General features: G+C 43.8%; 2 protein-coding genes, 3 non-coding genes and 1 pseudogene across 5 annotated transcripts in view; 4 read left to right on the top strand and 2 right to left on the bottom strand.

Moving 5' to 3' along the window:
- LOC144697683 (uncharacterized) overlaps nucleotides 1-22,100 on the top strand; it is a 672,764-nt gene that overhangs the window by 454,007 nt on the left and 196,657 nt on the right. The gene's annotated exons all lie outside the window — the stretch shown is intronic.
- LOC144697681 (uncharacterized) overlaps nucleotides 1-22,100 on the top strand; it is a 126,425-nt pseudogene that overhangs the window by 87,438 nt on the left and 16,887 nt on the right.
- trnak-cuu (transfer RNA lysine (anticodon CUU)) lies at nucleotides 4,755-4,827 on the top strand. Its single transcript has one exon. It is a non-coding gene; the product is annotated as a tRNA-Lys (tRNA).
- On the bottom strand, nucleotides 5,988-6,059 carry trnae-cuc (transfer RNA glutamic acid (anticodon CUC)). The gene has a single exon. It is a non-coding gene; the product is annotated as a tRNA-Glu (tRNA).
- trnat-cgu (transfer RNA threonine (anticodon CGU)) lies at nucleotides 6,450-6,522 on the top strand. Its single transcript has one exon. It is a non-coding gene; the product is annotated as a tRNA-Thr (tRNA).
- On the bottom strand, nucleotides 15,061-18,347 carry LOC144697682 (uncharacterized). Its single transcript, XM_078569697.1, has 3 exons — nucleotides 18,270-18,347; nucleotides 17,854-17,934; nucleotides 15,061-15,856 (listed from the first exon to the last, which is right to left on the bottom strand). The coding sequence occupies exon 3, from the start codon at nucleotides 15,745-15,747 to the stop codon at nucleotides 15,061-15,063; it is 687 nt and encodes a 228-aa protein (XP_078425823.1). The 5' UTR covers nucleotides 15,748-15,856; nucleotides 17,854-17,934; nucleotides 18,270-18,347.

Consider the following 22,100-nt stretch of genomic DNA (forward strand, 5'->3'; position numbering starts at 1 on the left):
GGACTGCAGCGGTTCAAGAAGGTCAAACATCATCTTCTCCACAGGTAACTGGGGATCACAATAGATGCTGGTATCTGTGGAGAGAGACAGAGTTAACGTTTCAAGGTGTGCAGAATGATTTTTCTAAATTCATGTGGGCATTACTGGCTAGGCCAGCATTCAGAAGGCAGTTAAGAGTCAACCACTGCTTGGTCTGGAGTCACGTGTAGGCAAGACTAAGGACGGCAGATTTCCTTCCCTAAAGGGCATTAGTGAACCAGGTGGATTTTTAGGACAGTCATCATCGGTCATCATTAGACTTTTAATTCTAGATTTTTGTTATGGAATTGGAATTCCACCATCTGCCATGACGGGATTTGAAGCTGGGTCCCCAGGATATTGCCCTGGGTCTCTGGATTACTCGTCCAGTGACAATACCATTACACCATCGCCTCCTCTCTGGGAGTAAAAATGGTGCAGAATTTGATAGTCAATATAAGCTTAGAAGTGGAATAGAAATGGACTATAGGTCAGGAAAAGCAATTCCTGACTATGAACGATACTGTGGGAAGATAAAGCTGGGAAGCCAGCAGCACATGGTCGGGGGGTGGACAGTGGTGGAAACTTCATTTAGACACAATCGACAGTAGTAACAGTAAAATACTAAACATAACTCAAATACATCCATTATTAGAGACAGGGGAAGTTAAAAAATGGCAGAGACGTGATCAGGGAGGGCAGAGGTGAAACAGAGCAATGGATGAACATGGATTCAGATCCACAGTAAAGGAGTCACACCAGCCCCAGAGCCATGGAGTGTCTCACAGATGCAGAGCATAGAACTAAAAGCTCTAAATTGTAGGTGGATGGTGAAAAACAGTCAACTCTGAAACAGTTTCAGTTTTCAACTTTAAACTCTCCTGCTGGATTCTGCAGCTGGAAAGATATCAGAAACACTGGAATCAGAGAAAAATCTCCCAGTTGAGGAAATATCCAGGGAGCCGGGTGATGTCACCGTGTAATTGTCGATGTGATGATGTCACCGTGTAATTGTCGATGTGCGATGATGTCACAGGCACGAAAACAGAACATCTGGATCTGTGCAAACCAATGATCACCAGACATTGTGAAGGATGTGAGGGTACACAGGAGATTAACCAGAATGGTTCGAGAGATGAGGGGATTTAACTGTAAGATGAGGTTGGAGAAACTGGGGTTGTTCTCCTTGGAGTAAAGGAGATTGAGGCAAGATTTGATAGAGGTGTACAGGATTATGAAAGGTAGTTAAATAAAAGCTGTTCCCATTAGCTGATTATGAAAAGATTAAGGGACAGAGTTTTAAGATTTTGGGAATGGGAATTGGATGCCAGGAAGAGATTTTTTTTACCCAGTGACTGGTAATGACCTGGAACACAATGCTTACATTCAAAGGCTGATAATATTCAGGTCCTGATGAATCAAGTGACTTTCAGATTTTGGCGTGATGTTTGGTTTTGGTTTCTCAGCTCCCTCGAGTCTGCCCTCCTCTTCTAACATCCTGTAAATAGAGTTCACAAAATCCATCACTGTCAATCCTGAACATAAATTCAGAAAGGCCAAACGTTTCTATTGGTCTGAGTTTGCTGTGTGTAAATCCTCCCCTTCTAACCCCCTGTAAAAGGAGCTTCCAAAATCCATCACTGTGAGTCCAGGATAGAAATTCACAACATTCTCTCCTCCTGCTACCTGGACCAGGATGACTGCGCATGCGCCCTTCTGCACATTGCCCCCTATAAAGATGGCGGCCGGTACCCCGGGCCTGGCGAAGGGAGAAATCCAGACTTTTTCGGTCCGTTCTCGGCAAACCCAAGACCGGTACCTTGTTATTTGGGTCTGCAGCCTGAACTGTGTCTTTATGAAGCCTCCCTTCCCACTCTGCTGGCTCCATTCCTCCTCACACACCCACTAAATCTGTTAGTTTGCTCCACTCGACATTGTCTCACCCGCTCTGAGCAGCTTCAGTCACAAACCAGCACTACGCATGCTCATGAAACAGACGAAATGCGCATGCCCCACCACACGCAGCAATGCGCACGCGCAAGAAGCTGCTGGAGTGGGGAGAGGGCATATTCTTTCTCGCAGTGAAACCTGGGTCTCCGCTCCGCCATTGAAAAATCATACTGTAGAACAGAAACCTATGTCCTGTAATCAGAATACGATGGGTGACATAGGGGCAAGACATAAAATTGTTGAATCACTTGATGCAGCGGCCAAATTGCTCAGGGCTCAACCACAATTCTCTCCTGGATATAATGATCCTACAGTTAGATCTGAACTCAGTGTAGTCTCAGCAGATGGGGTGAGCTCCTGACTTTTCCCCCTATACGTGGAACATTTCAACCGTGTCATGTTAGTATCAATTCTCTGACTGTGGATCAAATCCTTTGAACTTTTAAAGCTGGAGTGTTAACTTGTGGGAAAACTGAATAAAGCCCTTTGCACACGTGAAGTATCTGAATGGTCTCCCACCAGCAAGACTGTGTTGCTGTGTCAGTAAATGGGATGAGAGTGAATCCCTTTCCAATTCCAGTTGGTGAACAATCTGTTTACAGTGTGAATTTACCTACACATTTTCAGCTCAGACATGATCTTGAAATCTACTGGTAATGGGTTCCACATTCTTAGCACTACATAAGAAAAAGGAGCAGGAGTAGGCCATTCGGCCCCTCAAGCCTACTCCGCCATTTATTAAGATCATGGCTGATCTGATAGTCACCTGAAATCTGCACCCCGCCGATCTCCGATAACCTGTCACACCCTTGCTTGCCAAGAATATATCCACCTCTGCCTTAAAAATATTTAACGACTCTGCTTCCGCAGCCTTTTCAGGAAGAGAGTTCATAAGTTTCACGACCAACTAAGAGAAATAAAATCGCCTCATCTCCGTTTTAAATGGGTGACCCCTTATTTTTAAACAGCGATCCCGAGTTCTCCCACAAGAGGTAACATCCTCTCCAAATCCGCCCTGTCAAGTACTGCTCAGGATCTTATATGTTTCACTAATCAGGAAAAGAAAAGCAAAGCACTGCAGATGCTGGTTATCTGAAATAAAAACAGAAAATGCAGGAATTCTCAGCAGATCTGGTAGCGTCTGTGGAGAGAGAGACATCGTTTTCATTTCAGGTCAGTAGCCTTTCATTAGAACTGCACCGCATCTGAAATGTTAATTAAGCCTCTCAATCCAAAGATGTTGCCAGATGTGGTCAGGGAGCTCAAGAAGGAAAAGAAAATCCCCTTTGAGGAATAGAATCCAATGCGAATGAAGGGTGAACCAGAGAAAGTCAAGGCATCTTTCCCTTCTTTAAGACGCTGGAACATTGACTCTGATGTTATCAATGAAATTAACTGATCTGAGACAGTGAAAGGATTCTCGTTACTGCACAGCAGGAATTCAAACCTAATATTGGCTTTGGGACAATCAGAATACTTGGTAACAGACAAGACAATGAAAGGCTCGAAGGGAAATGGCACCGGTTGTAGGAGAGCTGGTTCCTGGTGACATGGATGTGTCTAAAGTGGGTGGGATCAAACTGTTACCATGTGTCCACAATGAACGTCTCACTCTTTATTTTTGAAGAGTAAAACTGATAGAGCGGGATAGCTTTCTCGGTAGTGGCAATCTGAAGTTTGGACTCACTGACACCCTGGTTAGGATACGTTATCAGTTAGGTTTGTGTAAGTGTCTGTGGCGCAATTGGTCAGCGTGTTTGCCTGTTAACTGAAAAGTTGGTGATTCAAAACCACCCAGAGGGTGAAGGTTTTTACCGTTTCTCCCCCACATCACCAATCATTGCCACGCAGTTCTGGATTGTCATTGGGTACTTGGGCTGCAAGATATCCCCAAACAGTGGCAGGTCTTTTGTTGTCCAGTGAGCTCGCACAAAAACAGCTTCTTTTTAAAATTACGTTTTCTGTCAAATACAATGAGAAAAGATTTGGACCCACTCTGTACCTTCATCTAACACATCAGAAATCCATGAAATTGTTGCAATCACACGAACCCATCAATTATTCTCTCTTCCTCAGCTCCACAGTGAGTGAGACAGGGAAAAGCAGAAAAGCAGCAATATTTCGGCCCCGCACTCTCCAATCACCCGCTGCCAGCAGAAAGCGGCGACTGCAGCTTCAATCAGCGGGTTACTGCCCATCCCTGGGACGCGAGATACTCCAACCCGGGCCAAAGCTCCCAATACACCGAGCACAGGCTCAGGAAAGCGCAGGTACAATATATCCCGGTCACTAAACCTCCTAGTAGCATTTACAGAATTCCCGAGTGAGTGAGTCACAAATAAAAGTCACCCAAACGTTCTAATTCCTTTCACTGTAAAATTCCTTCATTTTATTGAAAAGCTGACTGTTGTGAATCTGAAAATGAGCACCATGGGATTTGTGTTACCGAGTGACTTGTTTTCCATTATTTGTCTGTCAGGTTTGCAATTCAATTTGTGTTGGATAATGAAGTGAACCTGATTTCAAAATGAGGGCAGAAAGGAGGTAAATATTAAATGCAGGAGAAAATCCTGAGGAAAATGGATCACAGTATTTGGAAGGAGGTGCAGCTAAGAAGTGTAAGATGTGAATGATGTTATTGATGATTGAGAGGAATGCATGGCAGCCTTGGGGCTTTTGTAGGCCGATTCCATTCCAAACTTTAAAATTCCGACCAAGCTGAGGTATCAGTTGGAAAGCAACAGGTTTATCCATGTAAGTTGGGATACAAAACAGTGTTTACATGTCCCTGGCTAGCTCAGTCGGTAGAGCATAAGACTCTTGATCTTAGGGTCGTGGGCTCGAGCCCCACGTTGGGTGCTGTAATATTTTAAAAATCTGATTAAGAGTCGTACGGTCTGGAAACATTGATCTGTTTCTCCCTCCAGCTGCTGAGTTTTTCCAGCAGTTTCTGTGTTTGTTGCAGATTTCCATCATTCGCAGTAATTTGCTTTTATCTTTTTACTTTTAAATCTTGTTGCTTGAAAAAACACCAACTAATCACTGCGGCTCCTGTGAAACTTACAAGGCAGAAATTCATCACTGAAAGCAACCGACACACGTCAAATTCAAAGCACTTTTATTGTCGCATCTCATTCTGCTCCTGTCCCTGCCTCGCCTCCAGCTCCCTCTGCCCGTCCAGCTCCCAGGTCAATTAGCTGCTCGATGCAGACACAGCCAGTTGGTGGGAATGGGTAAAACTCGTGGGTAAAGAGACACCTGGATCTCATCTTCCTGGTTCTCCCAGATACTGATTACAGGAATGTGCACAGTGCCGATTATCCACAGTCACTCTCCTCCCAGTTGTTCAGCTTTGAATCTGATTTTCACACTGGGTTTCAATGTGAAGAAAGCAGAGCTGTGATAAGCTTATATTGTTCAGCAGATGTGATGCAAGAAGATACATAACAGGCTGATGATAACATTGCTCTTTGGACGTGGTGAGCTCCAGGGAAGGATTGGCACCATTAATGTGTCGCTCATTTAGTCTTGTGACAAATCTCGTGCTGGAAATGACAAGAAAACTCGCTGAATTTGCTCCGTGTTTTGGTTTCAAAAGAGCGAATACAAGATAAGAAAGTACATCTTGCTCGAGTGGGTTATAAAATGGCAGAATGACCCGTGCTGTTGGGAAACATAAAATTACAGAAAGTTACAGCACAGAAAGAGGCCATTCGGCCGGGCGTGCTGGTTTATGAGCAGTTGTGATTGGTTGATCCATTGGTTTGCCAGTGTAAAAAAGAGGCAGCAAAATTCGAACTTCTCCCACCCATATTTTGGCTCACACCAACATTTCTACAGTCAGTGCTTTGCAAACAGTACTTCTCCTCTCTTCTTCCTTCACTGCAACTCACGAGTGTGATGTTTTCCAGGTCTGAGGCGAAACTTAAACTCTCACTCCTCTGATTCTGGTGGAGTTTTTAAACGTTTCCAATCAATGAGTGATCGACAATCGTTTCAACAAATTCAATAAATCTACATTCCCTGACCGGGAATCGAACCCGGGCCGCGGCGATGAGAGCGCCGAATCCTAGCCACTAGACCACCAGGGAAGTTGCACCTTCAATTTGGCTTATCTACGCTACTTTTGCCGATTGATTTTCAGTTCAGATCTCTTTAACCACAAACTCCTTGTTTAGGTTCAAGATAAACGACTTCTTCAGCCAATGAAAACAACGGTCGCTGTGAGCTGGAATATGAAATTGACAGTGAGGTGAAATAGTCCCACAAGCTGCTCATGTGCAGCTTTCAATTTCCAAAACCCTCCATCACTGAAAGTAACTGTCACACATCAAATTCTGCCGCTTTCATGTCACATCTTTTAACTTCCTGTTCTCCCTCTCAGACGTTTCCAGGCCGGTCAAATGTCATTCGTTTGGAACTTTGCCCTGGTCCTCGTCCATTGATTATGGTCAACTTTCCGTGCAGTGTAGTTGGCAGTTGACCCTATATCTCAGTGGTTAGAGCACTGGTCTCGTAAACCAGAGGTCGCGAGTTCAACTCTCGCTGGAGCCTGTGGCTAAGGTTTTGCTGATGAAACCAAGTTCCGTGGAAAGATGGGCTGGATAATGAGAGGCTGTAAAGTTAGATGGGTCAGGTGATTGGTTAACAAGACGGCAGGAAATGTAGCAAGTCTGAACTTACTCACTTGGTCTTAAAAATAATTTTTAAAAAAAACCAACAAGGCAGCGCATTTTTCAAAAGCTGGGAAAGTTATGTACTGGTGTTCAAAGAGACTTTTTGTACAAGGAACGCAGAAGTTGCATCAGTCTGTGTAGTACCATTGGTCAGTGCATTCAGCTGTTAACTGAAAGCTTGGTGGTTCAAAAGCACTCAAAGAAGAAGCATTCAATGTTTTCCCTCCCCCACTCCCCCTCCTCCCATCTCATCAAAATTCATTGCCACACAGATCCAGGTTGTCAATGACAGCAAGAAAAATTTCCACAAATGTTGCCAGTTCTGCTGTTCTGCAGTCAATTTCGAATCAGGGAATCCTCGGTGTCTAAAGCAAATGTGATAACCACAACACATCAAAAACAAGCGCAGCTCCTTGCAAACGACCGAGATCGTCAAACCGTGCAGTCTTAGTGCACTTCTGAACCTTGCTTTGTGGAAGTATAATGCGGCTGAAAACCTTAGCCATGCGGCAGAGAAATTGATCTAATGTTAGAATCATCAGATAACACAGCACATCAGCAGCTCATTCAACACCTCACACATGTGCGAACTATCTTAGTGCAATTCGGCCCCCATCCTTCTCCGTTCCTTAAGGACAGTGCATTTTTCAGAATATCATTCAAAACCTGGGAAGTATAAATGTCACATGGTTTTGAGATAATACAGTCATTGACTATTTCACAAAAAAACAGCAACGATGCAACCTTTCCCCACTCTGTATTTTGATAATGCTACTTCCTGGTTTCAAACAGAACCATTCGTGTATGAGGTGACCGTGATCCCCAATGCATTGCACAAACCCTGCGCTGTAAAGATCCCAATGGAGCTGTCTGGGATGTTAAGCGGTGACGTCATGCAGCAGCACTTTGGGTCTTTGTTTTGAAGAAATGGAATTCGGCTGTTCTCATTAGGAATGCTGGAGACAGACTGATCAACAATGTCAACATCAAATGGCACAGCGCAGTAAGAGGACCTTCCACCCATGGTGTCTATGTCCGCATTATTTAAAAAAGAGCTGATGGATTTGTCTCCATTTCCTTCTCTCTTTCTCGAGAGTATTACCTTTGAGGCTCTGCTTCTTAATTTGGTGCCTATCTCTTCATACTTACTATGCAGAATTTCTTTCCTTGTCCTGTCTATGTCATTAGTAACTACATGTACCATCATAGCTGGATCCAACCCCTTCCAATGCAAGTTCCTTTCCATCCCTGAGCAAATGTCCCAAACTCTGGCACCAGGCATGCAACACAGCCGTCTGGACTCTCGCTCTTCATTGCAGAGAAGAGTGTCAATACCCCTCACCATACGGTCCCTTACTGCCACTACATTCCTGTTTGCTCCCCACAGTTGAACAGCTCCCTGTACCATGGTTCCATGGCTAGTTTGCTCCTCCACCTTGCATATTTCCTTTTCACCCAAACAGGTTGTGAGCACCTCAAACCTGTTTGACAATTGCAACGTCTGAGGCTCCTCCACTACTGTCTGCTCGGTCCCTTTACCTGCCTCACTGACAGTCACATCCTCCTGGCCCTCACCACTAACCACAATAGATGACTCAACCTTTAAAGGCATGACTGACATTTGGAACGAAGAGCCCATGTATTTTCCCCCATCCCTTATGTTGCGCAGTGCCTGCAGGTTGGCTTCTAGATCAATAATCCTGATCCGGAATTCCTCTAGCTGTTTACACTTTCTGCAGACATGTTTGTCCTGGATCACCTTGGTGTCCAAAAGGGCCTACATTCCACCACTGCAATTACACCTGTCCTGCCAATGTTACTTACAATGTTACTGTGCCTTACACAAAGCACTTCTCGGCCAGTCAACTTACAATGACATCATTGTTGTCATTGGCTGAAGAAGCTGTTTGTGTTTTACCTCAACGCGCCCCTTTGTCGGAGAAACTTGTCTCTGGTGAAAATGGTCTGGAATGGAAAAATAGGCCAAAGTAGCCACAAGGGCTGTTGACAGCTTCACTGATGGTCTCGTGGTTAGGAATTCGGTGGTTTTACTGCTGTGGCCGACTTTCGTTTCCGGTCAGAGAATGACGGTTTTGTGAAATTGTTCGAACGAACGTGATTTACTTATTGATTGAACACAGAAAACACAGAACGGCTCTACCAGAATCAGTGGAGTGAGAGGAGAAGTTTCACATCAGAGCTGGAAATGTCACGCGTGGAACAGGCCGAGGACAAACACAGAGGTAGAGTGAGAGTGTGAAAGCAGGAGAGAAGGGTTGTGATACGTTGTACAGCACGGATGAAAGAGATATTGGTGCAAGACAAAGTTTGGGAGTTAATGGGACAGATTTTACTGCCCACTCTTGACACTGGCACAGAGAGCGCTCCCGATCAACCAATCGCAACTGCTGTTTGAAAGCAGCACGCCAGCTGAATTGAATGTTACACATGAGCAGCTTGTGGGGCTATTTCGCCTCACTGTCGGTTTCATGTTGCAGCTCACAGCAACCGTTGTTTTCATTGGCTGAAAAAGACGCTTGTCTCAAGCTGCCATTTTGTAGAAGAAACTTACCTCTGGTGATAAAGGCCTGAAATGAAAATCAAAGGCAAGGGTATCATGGGTAATCCAGGTTAAAATGCTCGGAAGCAGCTCCCTGGTGGTCCAATCGTTTGGACTCTGCTCTCCCACCACCACAACCAGCGCTAGGTGCCAATTCAGGAAATGAAAAGTTATTGCTCGTGTAAAAACAAACATCAATGACTTCCTGATCGAAAACATCTCTGCCAGAATCTGCAAGGAGTGAGAATTGTAGTTTCACATCAGAGCTGGAAGTGTCAAGTGTACAATAGGTCGGGAACAAACACGGAGGCAGAAAGAGATGGACAGTGAGAGGTTGCAAAGCGGTAACGATAAACATGTTGGTTGGTACAAGGCAAAATATGGATGGTAATGGGGCGGATTTTACCGTTGACACCGACACAAACATCTCCCAGATCTGGTTCCAAATCCCGTGTTAAATGACAAGGAAACTTCCCACTGAATTTACTCAGTCCCATGACGTCAAAAGAGCTGAACACAAGGGAAGAAGGTGGATTTTGCTGGAATGGGTTGTAAGATGATAGAATGACTGTGAAGGCAGCAGCAGTGGGGATGGAAATGAAACAATTATAGAAAGTTACAGCACATAAAGAGGCCATTCGGCCCGGCGTGCTGCTTTCAAAGAGCGGTTCCAACTGATTGATCAGGAGGGAAATTTGTGCCAGTTTGAACAACAGGAAGATAAATCTGTCCCATTGCGGCTGTGCTGTTTTGTTGGTCCAGGGGCTTGAGTGGAACTTGCCACTTTCAAAGTGTCATCATTCATTGTAAATTAGGCCGCACCTACAAACTTGTCTCCCACGCTGAAGGGAAGGGCAGTTTCAGTCATAAACCAGCGGCTGTGATATTAACAAAGCGGGATGGAGAAAGACTCAGTTTGAGCAGTGACACTGCCGGAAGAATGGAGAGCTGGGGATCACCCATTGAAGCAGCAAAGTTTAAAAATCAATGGAGTCCAGCGTGGCGTTTGAACTCACTGCCCTGAAAGCAAGGGTCACAGACTCTACCACCTGAACTAGCTGGGAATGCAAGTGGCAAGTGTCATACGGCAAATAACAAAGATAAAAATGTTGTTTTCCAACTGGAGCCTCAGCTTGTTCTGAATTTTAAAGTCAAGAAGGCAATCGACCTACAAAAACCCCAAAGTTGCAATGCATTCCTCTCAATCATCAATAACATCATTCACATCTTCCACTTCTTAGCTGCACCTCCTTCCAAATATTGAAATCCATTTTCAGGGCTTTTTTCAGGACTTAATATTCAATATTTTAATATTGGTGCCCTCAGCTTTAAGGTGATTCTCAGTCACTCTGTGAGATGGTGAATAAATATGTTAATCTGCTTCAATAAACCCATTCATTTCTATTGCAGACTGTAAGAAATGCAAATATGTCTGCGGAGTGACAGTCAACACTTCCATCTGTCAGGAAACCATTATTTTTTTTTCATCATATTAATGTGGGGTATTGTAAAGTCAGCTTGTTTGTGTGTTTGCGTGTGTGTGTTGTTCTGTGGGTGTGGCTACTTTACTAAAATTAGAGACAGATGGGCTGCAATAGGAGCAGGAATAGACCATTTTCCCCTCGAGCCCCTCATAGTGTTATACAATCAGAGCCAAGGTTGCGCCATAGATAGAGGCCATTCGGCCTGGTTCAAAGCAACATCGGACTTATGAGCAGGAGTAGGTTATTCAGCCCTTCGAGCCTGCTCCCCCATTCAATAATATCTCAGCTGATTTGGTTGTGATCTCAACTCCACTTTCCTGTCCGCCCCCATAACACTTGACCCCCTTGTCTATCAAAAATTTAATTCTGCCTTGAATAAATTCAGTGACCCGCCTCCACTGCTTTCTGGGGAATATAATTCCACAGACTAATTGCGCTCGGAGAGAGAGAGAAGAATCCTCACCTCTATCCGAAAACGGAGATCTCTTACTCTTCTGGAAACTAACTCACCTGGTCCCACTCCCCTGCCCTTTTCCCGGAGATCTGCATTTTCTGTCCGTTTCTCTTTTGAAATCCGTGATTGAATCTGCCTCCCCCACACTCTCAGGTGGTGCATTCCAGATCCTAACCACTCGCCGTGTAACAGAGAAACCCCTTTTGAATTGTACGTTTCATTTGAAAACAGGAAATGCTGGAAAATCTTTACAGGTCTGGCAGCATCTGTGGAGAAAGGAAGAGAGAAAATGCTTCTTTGAAGAAGAGTCATATTGGACTCAAAACATTAACTCTGTTTCTCTCTCCATAGATACTGCCAGACCTCCTGAGCTTTTCCAGCATTTTCTGTTTTAATTTCAGGTTTCCAGCATCTGCAGAACTTTGCTTTGGCACTTTACTTGATGTTGTCTCTCCTCATCCTCCCAACCAAAATCAATCACTTCACACTTCCCGACATTAAATTTCAGCTGCCACTTGTCTGCCCAAATGGATTTGTTGAAGAGTCCAAAAGGAGATTCGGCTCAAACTGGGAATGAAAGAGTGAGAATGAAAGAAAAAGAGAAGTGACGGGTTTTGTAGATCCCAGGGGAAAGAGACTCCAGGATCAGTTCATTGTGACAGTTCACACAGCAACAAGAAAACAACATTCCCTGAGGAGGGCCAAACCTGGGCGGCAGGAGAGGGAGTGCCGAATAATAGCATGTTTAGGGAAAACATAGGAGACTGGTTCAGCCAATAACAGCATCGAGTGTGTTAGATATGAACATGAAGTGAACAGTGAGGTGAAATAGTGCCACAAGCTGCGGATGTACAACTTCTAATTTCCAAAACTCACCAACCTCATCAATGCGGCTCCTCTGAAACTTTCAAGCCAAATATTGATCCTTTATAAGGTGCCGTTCCCAGAACGATACACAGTCCTCCAGGTGTGATCTAACCAGGGCTTTGTATAGCTGTAGCAAACCTTTCCCTCTTTTCTATAGCAGCCTCTGGAACAGGTTGTACAACAAGAGGAATTAGAATCTGTGTATCGACTGAGAAAAATTATGAGATGCTTGATCAGAAAAAAACTGTTTAAAAATTTAATTCAAAAATCAACAGATTAAGTACATTTTGTTTGGTTCAGAAACAGTATAAGAATCCTCAGTCCAATTCCTCATGTCATTGGGTCAAGGAAACTTTGTTAAAACTGCAGAACTTAGCAGACTGGACACTGCAGAAGCTCGTGATTATCTTTCAATATTGCTTTTCTTAACTCAAAGTTTTCAGAAAAGGAATTGTACAATGGCTTGAGACGGGGAAAATCAGGGACCTGCAGAGAGAGAAGGAAACTAGGGCGAATTAGAAAGCTCTTTGTAAAAAAGCTTATGACAATGAAACGGTGGGTGAAGGTCCTCTTACTGCGCTGTGCCATTTGATGGTGACATTGTTGATCAGTCTGTCTCCAGCATTCCTAATGAGAACAGCCAAATTCCATTTCTTCAAAACAAAGACCCAAAGTGCTGCTGCATGACGTCACCATTTAACATCCTAGCCGGGTGCCTTTCAATTCAGAGGATTCAAGTAACATCCCAGAAATAGCTGTAAATTGGTAAATGGAAGGGAGGGAGGAACTCAAGATAATTACAATCACCTGGGAAAAGGTTCTGAGAAAATTGCTGGAGCTGCAGGCTGACAATTCCCCACATCCCGATGGACATCATCCTTGGGTCCTTAAAGAAGTGGTTAGTGAGGTAGTTGGTGCGTTGGTTTTAATTTTCCAAGATTCTGTAGATTCAGGGAAGGCTCCATGAGATTGGAAAATAACAAATGTAATTCTTTTATTCAAAAAGGGAGGGAGACAGATATCAGAAAACTATAAGCCAGTTAGTTTAAAATCTGTCATAGGGAGAATGTTAGATGCTAATCTTAATGATGTTATAGCAGGACACTAAGAAAAATTCAAGGTATTCTGGCAGAGTCGACATGGTTTTGTTAAAGGCAAATCAGGTGCTGTGTAAAATGGGGAACTTGTGGATGTGCTGTACTTAGATTTCCAGAAGATATTTGATAAGGTGCCACATCAAAGGTTATTGAGGAACGTAAAAGCTCATGGTGCAGGGGGTAGCATATTGGCGTGGATAGAAGATTGGTGAGCTAACAGGAAACAGAATAGGCATAAATGAGTCATTTTCAGGCTGGCAGGATGTGACAAGTGGTGTGCCACAGGGATCAGTGCTGGGACCTCAAGTTTTTACAATTTATATAAATGACTTGTATGAAGGGACCAAGGTATGGTTACTAAATTTGCTGATGACACAAATTTAGGGAGGAAAATAAGTTGCAAAGAGGATATAAAGAGGCTAGAAAGGGATACAGATAGGTAAAGTGAGTGGGCAAATATCTGGCAAATGGCAGAAAATGTGTGAAAATGTGAAATTGTCCATTTTGGCAGGAAAAATAAAAAAGAAGCTTCTTATTTAAATGGTGAGAGATTGCAGAGCTCTGAGATGTAAAGGATCTGGGTGTCCTAGAGCAGGAATTGCAAAAGGTTAGTGTGCAGGTACAGCAAGTGGTTAGAAAAGCTAATAGAGTGTTATTGTTTATTGTAAGGGAAATTGAATTTAAGTAGGGAGACTATACTTAAGTTATACATGTCATTGGTGAGATCACATCGGGAGAACTGTGTAGAGTATTGGTCTCCTTATTTAAGGAAGGATGTAAATGCTTTGGAAGAAGTTCAGAGAATGTTCACGAGACTAATATCTGTAATAGTCGGGTTGTCTTATGAGGCAATGTTGGAAAGGTCAGGCTTGTATCTGCTGGAGTTTAGAAGAGTAAGAGGTGACTTGATTGAAACATATAAGGTCCTGAGGGGTCTTGACAGGGTGGATGGGGAGAGGATGTTTCCTCTTGTGGGAGAATCTAGAACAAGAGGTCACTGTTTAAAAAGACAGGGCCGCCCATTTAAGGCAGAGATGAGGAGATTTTTTTCTCTCAAATGGTCGTGAATCTTTGGGATTCTTCCCTAAAAGGTAGTGGAAGCAGAGTCACTGAATATTTTAAAGACAGAGGTAGATTGATTCTTGATAATCAAGGAGGTGAAAGGTTATCTGAGCTGGCTGAGAATGTGGATTCAAGGCTACAATCAGGTCAACATGATATTATTGAATGGCGGAGAAAGTTTTAGGGGCCGAGTGGCCTACTCCTGATTTTAATTTGTGTGTAAATTGTGTGAAAGATATTAAAAAGGCTGGGCACAACTTGCGTTTAACACAAAGCTAATTTACATCACTTTAATCCTCAATATTAACCCCTCTAACTGGGCTGGAGTTTATTAACATCAGCAGAAACAGACCCCAATGAAAATCATTCAGTCCTGGGTGTGAGAAAAATACAATCAGTGCAGTTACTTGTGAACTCACTGCTGTGTTAGCAGGTAGGATGACTGAGTGAATCCTTTCCCACACTTAGATGAGGTGAATAGTCTCTCCCCAGTGTGGATTCGCTGTTGAACAGTGAGTTGAGATGATTACCTCAGTCCCGCAGTGAGATCACCTGAACGGTGTCTCGTTGGTGTGAATACATTGATGGATCATCAGTTCCTGGGAACCGTTAAAACACTCCCCACACTCTGGGCAATTAAAATGTCTCTGGTGTTTCAACAGGGTGGATGACTGAGTGAATCCCTTTCCACACACTGAGCAGGTCTCACCACAGTGTGAGTGCACTGGTGTTTAGTGAGGTCAGACGAATGCTTGAACCCAGTCCCACAATGAGAGCACCTGAATAGTCTCTCGTCAGTGTGAACACGTTGATGGGACATCAGGTTCCCGGAACTTTTACAGCCCTTCCCACAGTCTGGACATTTAAAAGGTCTCTCCCCAGTGTGAGTGTGCTAGTGTACAGTGAGGTCAGATGAATGCTTGAACCCAGTCCCACAGTGAGAGCACCTGAATGGTCTCTCGTCAGTGTGAACACGTTGATGGGACATCAGGTTCCCGGAACTTTTATAGCCCATCCCACAGTCTGGACATTTAAAAGGTCTCTCGTCAGTGTGAAGTCGCTGGTGTGTCAGCAGGCTGGATGACTGAGTGAATCCCTTCCCACACTCGGAGTAGGTGAATGGTCTCTCCCCAGTGTGAATTCGCTGGTGTTTAGTGAGGTCAGATGACCACCTGAACCCACTCCCGCACTGAGAGCACCTGAATCGCCTCTGGTCTGTGTGAACACGTTGATGGTACATCAGTTCACTGGAACTGTTATAGCACTTCCTGTAGTCTGGATATTTAAAAGGTTTCTCGTCAGTGTGAACTCGCTGATGTATCAGCTGGTTGAATAACTGAGTGAATCCCTTCCCACAATGGGAGCAAGTGAATGGCCTCTCCTCAGTGTGACTGCGTTGATGAGTTTCCAGCTCTGAAGGGTAATAGAATCCCTTCCCACAATCCGCACACTTCCACGATTTCTCCCTGTTGTGACTGCACTTATGTCCTGACAGGCCAGATGATTGGCTGAAGGCTCGTCCACACACAGAACACGTGTACGGTTTCTCCCCACTGTGAACGGTGCTTTTTCCTTCCATGTTCACAATCCGATGATATTCAGATTAAGATAAACTGGCCGACTCCGTCAGGTCCTGAGCTGATGTCTGGTTTGAGTTTCCCGACTGCAAATGCTCATCTTCTAATACCCTGTGAAATTGATTTAAAACAGAAAAAAGGGAGTGAGAGAGAACCCACAAAAACACTAAGGCAGGTGGTGAAATTGAGCTGAATGAATCTGGGAATTTGTGGGGCCGGTACGAGGAAAAAGTGACCATGAAAACTGCTGGATTGTCATAAAAACCCAATTGGTTCACTAATGTCCTTCAGGGAAGGGAACCTGCCATCCAGTCTGGGTCTACTCAGGGTTCTATGTGAGCAGGGGGGCTGAGAGAGATGGGAGCAGAAGGAATGAAGGAAAGGGATTTATATATCTATAACTAGAAAGAGTCTCCCAAACTCTCAACCTCCACTACCTAGAAGGACCAGGGTAGCAGGTATATGGGAACATCATCACCTCCAAGTTTCCCTCCAAGTCACACACCGTCCTGACTTGTCTGACATCCAGTACTGGATGAACAGAAATTTCCTCCATTTAAATACAGCCATTGTCTTCAGTCCCCACTACAAACTCCACTCCCTAGCCACGGATTCCATCCCTCTCCCTGACAACTGTCTGAGACTGAACCAGACTGTGCACAACCATGGTGAAATATTTCACCCTAAGGTGTGCCTCCAACCACATATCTTTGCCATCAGAAGAATGGGTTTCCATCTGTGAGGGGACTGATATCTCACACTATGTTTTTTTTAGAAAATAGATACAGATATCGTCATGGTTTTATTAATAAGATTTTAAAAACTGGACAAAGGCCTTTTAAAATGCCTGAAGCTGTCTGTGACCCCTGAACAAAAGATGCTGTCTGGCATTATCGGAGAAATTTGGAACTCGCTATCTCTGAAGAGACATTCATGACCCACTGTGGGCTGCGCAGGCCAAAATCAAAGAGATCTGTACAAAGGCCATCTGCATTTCATAACCCAGGCTGGCCAACAGGAGTCCAATTGTCTGATGAGAGAAAGGGCCCCGGCACCTTACTTTCAATTCTTAATAACTGATACATTTAACAATCTCGGGGACCCAGGCAGGGGATACACATCCCTTGTCAAAGACAATATCAATTGGCGGGAGTCATGGGACATGGACCTCCAGCTTGTGTAACCAGTAATATTGCCTTGTTGCACTGATAAACCTCAGTCTGCCATTTTAACATCTACAAGCAGCAAACAGAAAAGTTGTTCTGCCCAGACTGAATACCTGGCCACATCTACACTGTTTCTGCTGGAACATCTGTGCCTTTGCCTTCAAGACTGATTCATCTCTGCATAGCTATCTCATCACGTGAAGTCAACTCCACCAGAAAAGTGAATTATACAGCATCAGCTTTCAACCTGCCGACCTCCATGAAGGAATCCCTCACTGGACTTAGATTCCGGACTCTGCAACCCACATAAAATACCATTTTTCTCTGCATTCCCTGCCCTATAAATCTTTCTTTTCTCCATCCCTCATTTACTGTACGAAAGCAAAGGAGCTACATTGCGATCACCACCCATTGGGTGCGTGCAAATGAACTAACCCTTTGAGTTTGTCCTATCTCGAGTTTGCTGTGGGGTTCTTAATAGAAATTAGATCACATGAAAACAGAGGGTTGAAGAATACTTATAAAGAGGGAAGCAAAACAAAGACACCTTTCCGTTTACAAGTGGGTGGTGAAAGAAATCAGTGTGGTTTAAATTACCCCACCTCCTGTCCCAAACACATCTCAGTAACGTCCCTCAACTTGGCCCTGTCTCAGCACATGTTTCTCACCCACTCCTTTGTGGCCTCTGAACTTGACTGGCTGGCCTCCCACATTCAACCTTTGATGACTTGGACTTTATCCAAATCTCTGCTGCCTGTGTCCTCTGCACTGAATCTTATTCACTCACCCATCACCCTGTCCTCAATGACCTACACAGGCTCCTGGTTAAACAGCAACTCAAATTTAAAATTCACATCCTTCTTTTCAAACCCCTCTGTGACTTTGCTCTCCCCTATTTCCAGTCAAATAGATGTTTGAACATTTTTCCACTGACAAACATACTTTCAGGTTCTGATGAAGCGAGTGACTCTGTCAGGTTTTGACCTGATGTTTGGTTTGAGTTTCCCACCTTCAAATCCTGTTCTTCTAATATCCTGTAAAAAAAATTCATCCCTGTCAGTCAAAGAATAGAAATTGAGAAGAGACAAACATTTCTCTTGATTTGAGTTTGCTGTGTGTAAATCCTCCCCTTCTAACCCCCTGGAAAAGGAGTTTCCAAAATCCATCCCTGAGTCCAGGATAGAAATGCACAATATTCTCTCCTTCTCCTACCTGTACCAGGATGACCGCGCATGCGCTCTGCTGCATTAACTCGGGCGCCCTGCTGCTGTTACCGGGCAGTTCGTTGCTAACGCGAGCCCGATAGGCTCTTATTCGGCTTTTAAGGCCTCCACTGGGTGTTCATGAAGCCTCCCCACCCACTTGGACACCTCCAAAACTCGGCCATTTCTCTCCGATTGCACAGACCATATGACCACCTCCCCGCAGCTGCAGCACCCACACTGCGCATGCACCGTTGGACACTAAACTGCGCACGCGCTATTTCCAATTCGCCTGTGCGCCTGCGCAAGGCGCTCATTGAGTGCGAATATGGCACATTCTGTCTCGCCGCGAATCCTGGGTAGGATCAACGCCATTGAAAGGAAATATTATTCAATCGAAAATTATGTTACATGATCTGATTACGATTGGAGTAATAGGGCCAAGATAGAAAATTATGAAATCAATTGATGCAGCAACAAAAGCACACGAACCTTCCAGTTTTGGGTGTAATTAACAGCAGAACAAACCCCGACAGTAAGATCTGAACTCACTGGAATCTCAAAAACTGGGGTGAACAAGTGATTTTTCTCCCCCCACATACGAAACATCTAACCCGTAACTTGCCAGAGTGCACTAATTGTGGATCAAATCCTTTGAACTTTTAAAGCTGGAGTTTTAACAGTTGCGGAGACTGAGTCACTTCACTTCACTTCACTTCACACACTCAAAGTATCTGAATGGTCTCTCCCCATTGTGACTGTGCTGCTGTCTCAGTAAATGGGATGACTGAGTGAATGCCTTCCCACTTTCAGCTCGTCTTCTCATTGTGGGAATTTACCCATGGGTCACCAGTTCACACATGGATCTCAAACCATTCTGGTAAGGAATTCCAGATTCTCAACTCTCTACATTGAATGAAAAGCAAAATGCTGCAGATGCTGGAAATCTGAAATTGAAACAGAAAAAGTGGCAGTTCAAAGTGATTGTGGGCGTGTATTGGGTTTCATTTTAACTGGGAGAAGGAGGAGAGGCAATACAAATACTAATTGATTTTGTGAGAATGTACATTAGTGGAAGTAGTTGAGTTGCTCTTCCAGAGAGCCAGCACGGACACAATGGGCTGAATGCCCCCCTTCTCTGCTGCAGCCATCTATACTTATTTCGCAACAACCTTAACCTATCCATAGGGTCAGTCGTTGTGGCTGAATGGTTAAAGTGATGGAGTCCAAATCAATTTGGGTTTCCACTTCTCATTATTCCTGGTTTTAACTCTGTGTCTACAGAGTTAATTATAGGTTAGATTGAATAAAATCCATCCAGAAACTCGGGATTTTTCCTGTTTCCATTCATTGATGAAAACATTCACAAAATTTCCAGTCGGAAATGGAACAAAAACGGAGCCAGTTTGGTGTAATGCTTGCTCTCAGGTTGTTTGTCTCTCCTTAGACAAACGGTTGCCCTTTGTCACTCTCGGTGTAAATGCCTGTGTGTGATTCTGTGTGTGTGTCAATGTGCTTCAGTTCCTGAGTGGTTGAACACATTTTTACCATCACAAACTTTATTCACCTTAGTTGTGCAGCTTCATATTAAAATGTTGTAGAGAAAAATATCAGGATGAATGATGCAAGAAGAGTTTGCAAAGTTTGGAAGGAGGTGCAGCTAAGAAGTGGAAGATTGAGCGAGAAGTTTTCTTTTCATTTCATGCGAGATTTGGAACCAGATCTGGGAGATATTTGTGTCGGTGTAAACAGTAAAATCTCCCCGATTACTGCTATATCTTTCCTTTCACCAGCATCTCTATAGTCAGTGATTTGCAGCCTATCACAGCCCTTCTCCTCATTCCCTATCTTCATCTCTGTGTTTGTTCTCGACCTTTTGCACGGATGACATTTTCCAACTCAGATACAAAACTCAAGCTCTCGCTCCACTGATTCTGGTAGAGCTAATAATTTTAATCAGGAAATAATTCGAGCTCATTTTACGAGCTTGCATCATTCGCTGACCAGGAATCAAACCCAGGCCACAGCAGTCAAAGTACTGAATCATAACAACTAGACCGTCAGGGAAACTGCTGACAAGCCTTACAACCTGGCTTATTCACGCTACCTGTGCCTTCTATTTTCATTTACGACCATTTTCACCAGAGACACTTTCATAAGAACATAAGAAATAAGAGCAGGAGTCAGCCATTCTGCCCCTCTAGCCTGCCCTGCCATTCAATAAGATCATGGCTGATCTGCTCCAGGCCTCAACTCCTCTTTTGTGCCAGCTCCTCATAGCCCTCAACTTCCCGATATTTTAAAAATCAATCTACCTTCTCTTTAAATGCTATCAGTGATCTAGCCTCCACAACTCTCTGGGGTAGAGAATTATAGACATTCACTACCCTCTGAAAAAAGAAATCCCTTCGCATCTCAGTTTTAAATGAGTGTCCCCTTATTCAGTAACTATGTTCCCTAGTTTGAGATTTCCCCACTTGTGGAAACATCTTCTCAACATCTACCCTGTCAAGCCCCCTCAGAATCGTGTACATTTCAATAAAATCACCCCTCATTCTTCTAACCCTAATGAATAAAGGCCTAACCTGTTTCGCTGTTCTTGACAAGTCAACCCCTTCATCCCAGGAATCAACTGATGAATCTCTTTTGAACTGCCTCCAATGCCAGTATATCCTTTCGTAATTACGGGGGCCAAAACTGTACATATACTCCAGGTGAGGCCTCACCAACAACTTGTACAGTTGTTACAAGAGTTCCCTATTTTTAAACTCCCACCTCCTAGCAATACAGGCCAAAATTCTATTTGCCTTCTTAATAACTTGCTGCACCTGCATGCTAACTTTTTGTGTTTCGTGCACAGGTACACCCAGATTCTGCACTTTTTTGTAGTCTCTCTCCATTTAAATAACAGCCTGCCTTTTGATTTTTCCTACTAAAGTGCAAGACCTCACACTTTCCTACATTAAACTCAATCTGCCAAGTTTTTACCTTCTCACTCAATCTGTCTCTATCCATTTGCAGATTCCTTATGTCCTCATCACAACATGCCCTCCCACCTATTTTTGTATCGTCAGCAAATACATTATACTCTGCCCCCTCCTCCAATTCATTATTATAGATAGGAAATTATTGAGGCCCTAGGACTAATCCTTGTGGCACTCCACTAGTTGCATCTTTCCAATCTGAAAAATACTCATTAATCTCGACCCCCTGTCTTCTGTGTGTTAACCAATCCTCAATCCATGCTAATACGTTATCCCCAATACCATGCGCTTCTAGCTCGTGCAATAACCTTTTATGTGGCACCTTGTTGAATGCCTTCTGGAAATCCAAATACACTACATCTACCGTTTCCCCTTTATCAAATCTGCATGTTATATCCTCAAAGAACTCGAGCAAGTTTGTCAAACATGATTTCCCTTTCACAAACCCACGTTGACTCTGTTTTATTGCATTAATCTTTTCTCAACGTCCTGCTATTTCTTCCTTAATAATGGACCTTTTATCCAAACTGAAGGAATTTAGAGATTTAATTGTTTACAAACAAGTTTAGAGTCAGGAAAAAGAGAGGGGGGGCGTGGTAGTTGGTGGGGGGAGGAAGAAAGAACAAACGGTCCTGTAATAGGATGGTAGGTTGGAGTGATTAAATGACAAAGAGGATGATGGTGCAAGGAAACATTGGGTGATAAGAGACAATGAAATAAACTAACGGGACAAGTAAAGAAACAAAAGACAGGTCCAGAGGAGGGATAAATGGTAACATCAGAACCTTTAGCAGCACCTACTGTCTGAAAAAAATGGGATTGATGGTTATGATCTGAAATTGTTGAAATAAATGTTGAGTGTGGAAGGTTGTAAAGTGTCTAATCAGAGATGAGCTGCTGTTCCTTGAGCTTCCATTGAGCTTCATTGGAACACTGCAGGAGGTCAAGGACAGAGAGGTCAGGGTGGGAGTGGGTGGAGAATTAAACTGGTAAATGACCAGGA

This window comes from Cetorhinus maximus, chromosome 23 (genome assembly GCF_964194155.1).
Source record: "Cetorhinus maximus chromosome 23, sCetMax3.hap1.1, whole genome shotgun sequence".
NCBI classification, from domain to species: Eukaryota; Metazoa; Chordata; class Chondrichthyes; order Lamniformes; family Cetorhinidae; genus Cetorhinus; species Cetorhinus maximus.